This window comes from Anneissia japonica, unplaced genomic scaffold (genome assembly GCF_011630105.1).
Source record: "Anneissia japonica isolate Jap-2015-1 unplaced genomic scaffold, ASM1163010v1 scaffold695_len1296351_cov181, whole genome shotgun sequence".
Classification (NCBI taxonomy): Eukaryota; Metazoa; Echinodermata; class Crinoidea; order Comatulida; family Comatulidae; genus Anneissia; species Anneissia japonica.
The window spans coordinates 372,652-383,245 of NW_022740852.1; the positions used below are offsets into that span (position 1 = coordinate 372,652).

The 10,594-nt window shown below is 33.6% G+C and overlaps 1 protein-coding gene across 1 annotated transcript in view; it reads right to left on the reverse strand.

Moving 5' to 3' along the window:
- Nucleotides 1-4,760: 4,760 nt before the first annotated feature.
- Nucleotides 4,761-10,594, reverse strand: part of LOC117118362 (transcriptional adapter 2-alpha-like) — an 18,943-nt gene continuing 13,109 nt past the window's right edge. The window contains exons 11-13 of the mRNA XM_033262936.1: nucleotides 10,134-10,269; nucleotides 6,847-6,961; nucleotides 4,761-6,313 (exon numbers count right to left, since the gene is read on the reverse strand). Coding sequence (XP_033118827.1) covers nucleotides 6,071-6,313; nucleotides 6,847-6,961; nucleotides 10,134-10,269 — 494 coding nt within the window. The 3' untranslated portion in view covers nucleotides 4,761-6,070. The remainder of the gene's footprint in view (nucleotides 6,314-6,846; nucleotides 6,962-10,133; nucleotides 10,270-10,594) is intronic.

Consider the following 10,594-nt stretch of genomic DNA (forward strand, 5'->3'; position numbering starts at 1 on the left):
ATGAACATTATGGATGACCCTTGACAATTCATGACAAAAAAGTAAAATATATTCTGACGTACGCGTACATAACACTGTATGCTTACGTAATATGTCGATAGATATTGTGCAGATTTTCGCATGCTTAATTACTTTTACCTTTTGTTTTCAAAAATTACCTCCTACTCATAATTAAGGAATTGTACTTTCTAAGAAATTAAACTTGGCAGGTAATGCTGATAACTTGGCATAGTCAGTGTTGATAACCCTTCTGAACAACAACATTTTAAGCTTAAATTTAATATAAAATTTACTTTAAACTAGTCTACTCTAATCAGGCTAATTATTAATTATATAATTATAAAATCAATTATGATAATGGTATTGTAATAATAATGCTGATGATATAAAAATAACTGTATTAATAACAGAGTATCAATAATAATAATGAGGATAAATATAATTATGTTGATGAAGATGATGATAATAATGATAATAATAATAATAATAATAATAATAATAATATTAATGATGATGATAATAATAATAATAATATAGTAATAATAACAATGATAATGAAGATGAATATAATTATGTTGAAAAAGATGATGACATTGATGATGATTATAGACTCTGATGATGATGGTGCTTTTTATGCATTATTATCAAACGTATATTATTTATTTATCAATATTTTTGATTGCTGTTTTATATAAAAATAAATTATATCACCAAACCATGAGCATGAGCAATATGTGAAAGAGTATCATAAAAGTAATGGGGAAAATGAATTCTTTGAGATGAGAGGAGAGGTTCCATCTTGTTTAAACAGATGAATAAGCGTCGACTTGTTTTAACATGTTTGAGGCGAACATACGCACACCCCCCGCCCCACACACACCTATATATAATTATATATATATGTATATATAGATTAAAAGGCAAAATACTGAAAAACAACAATGCTGTGGGAAACAATGGCTGGATCTCAGTAGAGATACAAAAATGATAAGCAAAAGCTAAAAAGTAAACGTAAGTAAACAGCCAGAAATAGAACCAGAGCTTTCGGACAACACTAGTCCTTCCTCTTATACACATCTAGATTAATAACATTCTTAAGACATTTGTTTAATGATTCCTGTTACTAGAGCAAACTTGTTTCGGTTAGTACTGTTATATTGCTTTGGTAATTGTTATTGTCATTGTTATTCTTCTTGTTAATCTTTTTATTCTTGGCATTTGTTATTGTCAATATTAATAATCATTATTATTCTTTAAACATTATTTTTAAATATCGATGTTAACAGAAATAATTAATAGGTCTACACAAATTATCTGAATCAATATCAACCTCAATGAACAAATAAAACAACAACTTTGTTTTCTATAATACATTTCACAAATCCGGTTTGGCTAGGTATCGTTGTTATCATGTTCTGGTAAAAAAATATATTCAGTCGAAATAGTATATGGTATATTATAAATAGAGACGTTTAAACTGTAAATAATATAAATAGTTTAATATAACAGCCATTTCATAGGCCGACAAACACAATTTTCTAATTATCAATAATCTATTTGGATGAGATTTTCTTTGATTAGACGTTTAAATGAGAGAATAACTTAAGTGACAAAAGTAGGATTTCACCTCACTGTTTTGGGTTGAAAGCCTGCTATACGCTTGTTGCCCAATGCTGCAATAAAAAATAGTAGTATACATAAAAAGCATACAATTTTCTCCGTTCACTCCGTTAATTATCAAATCATTACCTAATCAAATGGGGACAATTATTTTGCTCTAATTTTAGTAAGCCGTCAACACCATGCTTCGAGAAACAAATGTCAAACTGGGGCTTAATTATGATGAAGTTTCCTGAGGAACGACGCCTGTCAAGAGAGAGCAGCAAACATTGTGAAATAATTAACAACATCCTGCTTTGAAAACCTGCATTCTAGATTGACTCAATACAACTTCCTAACTTCGTACTGTGTTGCGGGAAAATTTCCCGCAACACGGTAAGAAAAAATATACAATTTTGGTTTTGTGTTAATGAATCGGTAAATAGAACATTTCCACTCCGACCTCAATAGTAAGAGTCATCAACATTTTTTTAATGAATTTAGCGCACGGGGCCTTCTTATTCAGAACTGAACTGATGCAAGAAACACCTAAGTTTTTCGACATTTTAGTGATTTTTATATTTTTTTAAACAAAAATACTGGTTTTCATTCAAAAAGCTCTGGCATTTTGCGCTATATAGGGCCCAAACCTAACGTTATTATTATTATAAAGCAAGGGTCAAAACTGTTTTCATAAAAGTTCTGTCTAGTAATGAATTAAATTGATTTTATTCAGAAAAACGCATTAAAGAAATGTTTGTATAACATAATTAACGGATTTGGCAGATTCAAAATTATAAAAACAAAAAATAAAAAAGGAGAAAAAAAACCTTTTATTCAAATTTAAGTCTGAGAGTGCAATTTCCGGTTATCTAGAGGTGTCATAATCATAAATGTTCTTACCTCACTTCCAGCCATGGTGGGGCTAAGGTGGTCCAGATCCCCTATTTGTGAAAGTCACTCCATGGGCGCCTTCTATTTTCCAAGTCCTGGATCCGCCACTGAATGTTATACATTCACACTCTGAGGGCGTGGCTGTTCATTGCAATGCTGTTGAAATTCATGAACCGTTAATGTTCTTTACTGTCTCGAAAAGAAGTCAATGCTTTTTCTTTTTCGAGGCTACTTTTCTAAACTAAAGAGGGGGACTTCAATTCGAGATGGGCTTCTCGAAATTAAGCCCATTGGGCTTTTATTCGAGGTTTTAAGGTATAACATTTAGATTACTTCAAAGTATTGTTAGTATAGTTTGAGTAATACTGTATAAGATAACATCCTTTAACATTTTTATCGGTTTGCCCTTTAATAGTCAAAATGTTGACTGCAAAATCATATATAACTTTACTGTAGATTTCCCGTTTTATTTCTCCTCGAACTGCAGATTTTCTCAACATATAATGAAAGATTTTTTATTGATTTATTAAAATCATTTACTTTTAAAAATATGTAAACTAGAAAATTAAAGTGTCAATGGACCAAATTATTTTTCGTTTTATGTCTTCAATTAAAAACTAATAATATATATTTTAAGAATAAAATTTAAATATTGATTTCCCTCCAATTAAAGACCGCAAAATTTGAACTATGGTTTTCAAGTTCTTTAACAGCTTTGGTCTCTAATTAAAATAATAAAGATTAAGACATTTGTTAAAATGGGGGGGGGGGATTGGGCACAAAAAAGTGGTCTGTATTTGGAGGTGGTCTTTAATGGGAGGGGTCATTAATTAGAGGGAGACCTATTGGTGATAAACCGTCCTAAAGTATGTTATAATGATGATCTCAAGGACGCTAAGACAGCCTAGATCCCAGGGGGCCTAGATGCACCAGTTAGTTCACATTTTGTTTAAACCAATATACCCTCCTTTTTATGAATATTTGAGAATAATGTGTCTACATTTTGTTTTACTGAAAGTATTAGAAAAAGTGATAATAAACTGTATACACAAAAATATATTGATATATTAAAATATGTGTGCCAGATGGAGAGAAAGATATATATCTCAATAGACTTTCATTCTACAGTGAATTATATTTAAATACAGTAATGTTTATAACAATGCACTCTTGGAGGGAGGCGGTGGATTGCTGGTTAAAATGTTTGCCTTCCAATTCAGGATCATTGGTTCAAATTCTGTCTCATAAGCAATCTCTCTCTTTTCTCGTATGGCATTAATGTCGGGAGTCCCAAGTCTCCCGGAAGTCGCGGGAGTCTTCTGGAAATCAGGACAGCCTCCCACATCCCCACAAGCAAGCATAAATCTCCTGAAAAATAACCCATCTTCAAATTGATGGTATTTGCATGTTATTAATGCTCTAGCATCAATTGTCTCAAGAAAGCCAGTGCTGATGAATAATCACCAGGCACAGCAAAATAAAATTAAATAAGTTAAGAAAGCTAATTTAACCTGATCTCCCGGAAGGAATATCTTCAAACTTGGGACCACTCTTAATGTACTGTATTTCAAGTTGGCATTTTTTTTTTTCCCCTAGTTTTAAATACCTGCATGGATTATTAATTTTTTAATCTATACATATATGAACTATAATAGTTCATATATGTATAGATTAAAAAATTCCAAATTCAAAGTTGAATTGAAAGTTTTCATTGAAACGATTGGACATGTCAGTGATCTCTCTGACCTCAGTAAAGGAGGCCCTCGGCAGGATATGATTCACGGTATCACAAGTTCCTGCATCACACCGGTTCTTTTCGCTTTTAGAATTTCTGCTATTTTCACATGTGATTATTAATATTGTTTTACGTGTAACACCCCAAATCGCCAGTCAATCTATTATGTAAAAAATAATGAAACACTTTAGTTATAAATCTATTTATATTTAACTAATATTACTTACAGCATATAGCAACTCAATCATAAAGTCTAGAAATTCTCAACCAACAAGAACTATCTACACGGTGTATTGCAAGCATACATTATTATTATTATTATATTATTATTATAATTAATTAATATTAATTTATTATTATTAATTATTATTTTTATTTATAATACTATTAATAAACAGATTAATGTACAGCAGTATTTGTAAGCATTTGAATGTTCAAAATTGCTGGATGGTTCACTCTACCTGAAATGTAACTTCTTATTCAACTATATTTTGACAAATGACATAAATAAGTTGACTACTGCAGACACAACTTTTGAATATTTAAACATTTAATGCCAATTAATACAACATTATACAACACACCCTTATATTCCTGTTATTTGATTGCCTAATTAATGAATACATTCACTAATGAAAGTATTTTGCACGGCTGAAAACTTTTTCCCAAAATTTGTTCTTCCTTCTGCCAATTTTAGTTCTAGTCAATGAAGTACAAATAAATAAGTTTTGTAAAAATAATAATACACTAAAAATAATAACAATAACCAATTAAAATAATCGTAATTTGAAAACTGATTTCATGTGGCATGAATTAAAATTTAGATTGCACAAATTGTGTTTTTCATACTGTATTCAAATTATTAACACTGGGAATGATTTGTGATTACGTGCAGTGGTTGGTGTATACAATTCTGTGAAAACTTTTAAACTTCCTGTTACCAATAACTTGAACCGTACAACAATGCATATCTGATCGTCATAAGCTGTAAGTTATCACTTGAAAACAACTACAGTAAGATAACTTAGGTGACTTTTATTGCTTTTGCACATCACACCATCTCAAATGTTCACATGTTATTGACATCCCTGAAATGCATAGGTTACCAGGAAGAACCATACTTGCCACCATTCAGCCCACACTATGGTGATTACCGATCACACTTGCCACTTAGACAAAACCATTCAAACCAACTCACATCATTCCAGGACACTGGAACTCAGGTGATCCCGGCCTACTCATATCAAACCAGCCCACTCAGACCAACCACACCCATTCAAACCAGCCTACACAGCAGTAGATCTAACACTCGGTTCAGAGTTCACATCGGGTGAGTTTATAAAGTATTCCAGATCGGGTGAGTTTATATTCCAGATCTGCAGGAAAAACACTGGTAAGATGTATAGCATTTATTCAAATTAGCTCCACCCATCAGGAAGACAGAGAAAAAATAATGAAATGTTCCTATATCTGTGCTCCAGCCATCATTAAAATCATAGGCCACAGGTGGGCAAAGTGCAGCCTGTTGGCAAGGTTTTTGCAGTACGCAGCAACCATATGTGCGGCCTGCCTACCATCTTTGGCTAGAAAAGCCCTTGTTTTTACTGCTTGACACCGATCTTCTTTAAGAAATAACATTAAAACTGAGTATAAAAGCAGTACGTGAAGGTTTTCTGGAAATGTCAAAGTGTGGGTGCAGCCATCAGTGTTAAATTAAAAAATTCACTTTGGCCTCCAATCCATTATTATGACCACCTCTGCTCTAGCCCATACTAAGCCCCATTAAGGTTCTCAGTCCCATTAGGGCTGGAGCACTGGATTAAAACCATAGGCAATTTTCACTCAACTGACGGGCTCAAAACGGTTTACGGGCTCAAAACGGTCTACTTCTTCTGTTTCATTACCATTACTGATCACACATTCCTTGATGAGAAAATCAAAGAGTTTGCGGATCTTGTTGACGTCTATTCGTATCAGGTTGCGGGCATGCTTTAGTTTTAGATAGCCAAGCTTCTGATACTCCGCTTGGAAGATACGTTTATATTCAAAATATGCTTCGGGTATGATTCGTACAGATGCACACATCTAGAAATTAAAAAAAATAAAAAAAACCAAAGATAACAATGAACTCTTCCGTTAAGGCCCACTCCTTGGATATTGTTTTTAAGATACCACAAAAAGACACACATGCATTTGTGGGCCAACATGAGCGTTTGTGGGGCAATAAATGCATTTGTAGGACAACGCATGCATTTGTAGGGCATATGAGTGTAATTCTGGCTTGTTCTGATCAATGGTCAGGTATGATTGACACTTTGGAAAAGTCTATTATATATCTCTGCAATATCTATTAGTAAATTGAACTGATAGATTGCTTTCTATCAACCTTATGGACCATTCATAATTTTCATCATTTTTACAAGAGTACTAAACACAGGAAGAGTTTGAAAGTGTACGCATATGCACTCTTTTAAGAAAAAGGCAAAATAATGACCTTTTAAAATGTCAAAAATCATCATTCTGTTTTGGACTCTTTAAGGAGAGAAAGGGGGTCACTGAAAAGCGCATCTTTTGTTACTCTTGTAAAAATGATGAAAATAATGCATGATCCCCCTTACTTCACGTTCTTTCTCATTCAATCTTTCATATCCAGGAAAATCTAGTAGATTAAGAGGTGGTGCAGCTCGTCTCATTGACGGAATTATTGGAGGAAGCTCTGTGTGTCCTGCTTCACTGAAAATATCAATAATACACAAGAATAAAGTAATCAAGAACATAAAATACTCTTACTAATACTTATATAAGATAAAATAAACTTTAATTATCATTATGAACAAAAACCAATGTATAATTATTTTTAAAGGTTCAACACCCAGAAAATTCTACATGAATTCAAATAAAGTCGTAAGAAACACATGTATATATAGAGGATTGCTTGTGACAGTGTGTGGAGGGGAGGGGGTGGGGGTGGGGATAAGGGAAGGGTTAAAAGGGCCAACATCTTCAATTAAAAAACAGAAACATTTTTTTCCCTTTTTCTACCTAATGTATACAAAAGTATGCCTTATAAATAAATAAATGAATCTAAAGAGGTATGCAACAACATAAACCTAGATGAGCAAATAAAGTGATTGGCAGAAAAGAACATGATGCAGCACACACATGAGTGCCTTCTGACTCTTGTCTTCAAATATTATTGTTTGGCTTTATGTATTTTTCAAAAGTAATCATTTTCTACATATACTACATCAAGTACAAATACATGGCATAACTCAATCATCGAACTGTATTGTTCACATTTAAAGATATTAAATATGATTGAAGCCAGCTAGCACTGATGATTAAGAGATAAGAAAACAAGGCCACTAATTGTAACCTGGATGTCCTCATTATATTCATCATTATATATACACTTGATTCAATACAAAATGTTACATCAGACGCATCATGAATAGCAGGAAACATGAGTGAGTACATTATGTATTCAAGTATTTTTAAACAGTCATCTAAATATAACTTTTTATAGCCGCCTCTTGACTGATTCATACCGTTGGGCATCTGACCTAATCTGTCATGTTCGGTGAATGTATTTGTATAGTCAAGATTATAAATATCTGTATTAGTCTAGTCATAATCATTTCCTTCAGTCTAAATACAGCAGACTTCTGTTTTATGCATGCTTTAACTAGAACAATTCCATCATCTATAAAGAACGTGAATGCATAAGCAAGGGTTGCGCCAGCAGGTGGGCTGGCTCGGCCCAGGCCCATCCAAAGGGGAGACCTGGTTAAGCTGTCGGGGAACCACGGTAAAATCTGCCACGGAAAATTGAAACATGATGGGGTTGAGATGGGTGTGGACTGTCGGGGCATGACGAACCACCTGTCGAGAAAAAGTTGCACACAACCCCTAAGTATAAAGAGCAGCAGTAAGCTTATCAAGTGGTTGAAAGTCTCTGAATCTGGCCACTTGGGCAAGGCGGTTCATCTACATTGCTTTTCACCCTTGAGTTAAATTGAAATACTTTGTGTCATGACCACTGCAGCAATTATTGGAGAGAACCAGATGTGCCATTGAGGAAATTTCCCCGCAGAGGAGAAGCATGGAACCCTCTTTCGACACCACTTAAGGTCATCATTAATTTTCACCATAATTTTCTTATACAATCAGGGTTAATCAATTTATGCTATCCAAAACCATAAAATCTCTCCCCACTGACCTCAAATAAGGGTTTTAATCTTAGACCTGACCAAAGCATTCCTGACCACAAGCTTTTGTTATTTTTAACAATGCCTTCTTCACCAATTTAATTTTCTATATACAAAACGAACAAATGAATGAAAGGCCTTAGGTTCAGACACCCCCTCCCTAGCATTTACAACCCCTTAGCAGAAAACATTTTGGAGCCACCACTGCGGTGATGGCTACATTTTGTGCATGGTTGATATTGGTATTTTGATGAACCATGAAGCCCTGTCAGGCTCATTCCTAAATATGGTCATGATGACATCACATCATGACCACCTACTGTATAGGCACATCATGACTTTATATGGGCAACAGGGGCTTAGCCAGAGAGATGAATTAGGCCATCCAAAATGGAACCCAGTGGGCGTGGCCTGCCAATCGGCTCAGGGCCACGCCCCCTCCCAAACGTAAGAAAAAAAAGAAGAAAATTATGATCTTTAGAGGGCATATAAAAGGGCATAGATTGCGCACAGTTGCGGTATTTCTAGGTTATACAGATGCATCTTCATCTGTGCCTTAGTTTGTGTAAATTCTACTCTAGATCCTTCGAATCGAGAGATGGGCCTAGACCTACTGTAGTTTGTCGACTGATAAATTCAACTTGTGAGGTTAACAACTAATCTTTTTAATTAATTAATTATAACCAGAGAGTTATGAACACCAACAATATTTTGTAGGGAAACCGAATCTCAAGTATTGTATTTGCAGGGCCAAGTGCATGCTTTGTGGGCGACTCAAAACCGTCCATTTCACCGAGTAGGCAATGGTTAAGCCTTACATTTTTGGGAATCCCCACCGAATATTGGTATGAAGACAACGTAGGCCTACATTCAATCAATAAATGTTGTTTTCATGAAATTCTCATTTCAAGATGGCCATCAAGTCAATATCTGACTTACCATAACAATTGATAGGATTCCACAACATATATTTGGCAACACCTACAGTGTTTTAATTATAATAATAATACAATTAAATTATTTAATTAACAATAAAGAAGGTGTTGCCAAAATTTGCCAACCTTGAATGATTCTGGTAACTCAATTAATATTGTTTTGAAACTTGCCTTAATTCCACTGTTTTGACAATTTTGAATGTCCTTGGATTTATGATATTGTTATGCATAATATTATGTTACTTCTTTTTTAACCATTTATTGTATTATTTTAATACCATATATATTATATACCGTATAATATATACCATATTTATTTTTTTTAAAAAACATATATACTCAAATAAACGCTTGCTTAATTCACAGTAAATATGTGAAACTACAACACATAATTATGTCAAATGTGTTATTGCATGATATACTAAAGACTTTTGATCCTACCAGAATAGAATATATAATTCTATTGAAGTAGAACATTAACAGAATGTGTTGAGAATGATGTTGCTTCCATTAGTTTTTTCTACAGTCATTAGGGAGCTTTTATTTGGGGGAAAAAATAAATGCCAGAGGCGTTTATTCGAGGGAGGTATTTATTCTAAATGAGGCTCTGGAGTGGGCATATATTTAAGGGGGCATTTATTCAAAGCAGGGCGTTTATCAAATAAATATGGTCTGTTGTTTGCCCTTTGCAAATGGAGAATGGAGTGCTGTGGATATTAACATGTGGTTTAAATATAATCTGTACAAACTACAGGTACTTACAGAAGGGCAAACCGCTGAAGTAATTGGCAACAGGCTCCCGGATCTTCTGTGCTGTTGAGAACGTGGCTTAGATGATTGGTTCGTTGTTGATTGGATCGCTCACGACGTCGTTTCAACTGATCAAACAATCGTGCACCTGATATTTACGACAATAATGCCACCATCATTAACAGCACGCATCGATTCAAGTTCATTTTATGACAATTAAAAAACCACATTTGGATAATACACAAGGACAAATATAAAAAAAAATGCACATACACTTAAAAAATTGATTATAGAACCAGAGCCTTGCAGGCGTCAACGTTCCTATGCATGATACATGGCTTAAAAAGTATATAGGCCTTATATATATATATATACGTGTATATATACGTACATATATACACATATATATATATATACACATACATATATATACACATATATATATATATACACACATATATATACACGTATAT